This window comes from Elephantulus edwardii, unplaced genomic scaffold, assembly GCF_000299155.1.
Source record: "Elephantulus edwardii isolate Elephantulus edwardi_28Jun2011 unplaced genomic scaffold, EleEdw1.0 scaffold00239, whole genome shotgun sequence".
NCBI classification, from domain to species: Eukaryota; Metazoa; Chordata; class Mammalia; order Macroscelidea; family Macroscelididae; genus Elephantulus; species Elephantulus edwardii.
Genome location: NW_006399989.1, coordinates 1,577,352 through 1,577,686, shown reverse-complemented (window position 1 = coordinate 1,577,686; position 335 = coordinate 1,577,352). Strand labels below are relative to the sequence as shown.

General features: G+C 53.7%; 1 protein-coding gene across 1 annotated transcript in view; it reads right to left on the bottom strand.

The window, feature by feature from the left end:
• The window catches only part of SMC1A (structural maintenance of chromosomes 1A), a 70,725-nt gene extending 70,614 nt beyond the window's left edge, over positions 1-111 (bottom strand). Inside the window, exon 1 of the mRNA XM_006898887.1 lies at positions 3-111. Within this exon, the coding sequence (XP_006898949.1) occupies positions 3-111 (109 nt within the window). The remainder of the gene's footprint in view (positions 1-2) is intronic.
• Positions 112-335: the final 224 nt, after the last annotated feature.

Below are 335 nucleotides of genomic sequence, written 5' to 3'. Positions count from 1 at the left end.
ACCAGAGCCATTAGGTCCAATGATGGCTGTAAACCTCTGAAATGGTCCGATGATCTGTCTTCCCTTGTACGACTTAAAGTTCTCGATTTCAATAAGTTTCAGGAAACCCATGACAGCAACAATGGCGCCAGTAAGCAGTAGGAAGAGCCGCACCTAACACTCTGAAACTGGATAGTCCGCGAGGGAACACCGCAGTGCAGGCCGGGCAGATGGCAAACCTCGCGAGCTTGAGCCCAGGCATACGAGACTTCCGGATTCCTTTGCGAGCGGGAACAAGGGGCCGGGTCTATATCGGTTGTCAGGGCGCGCGCGGACCTTGGACAGACGTATGAGTT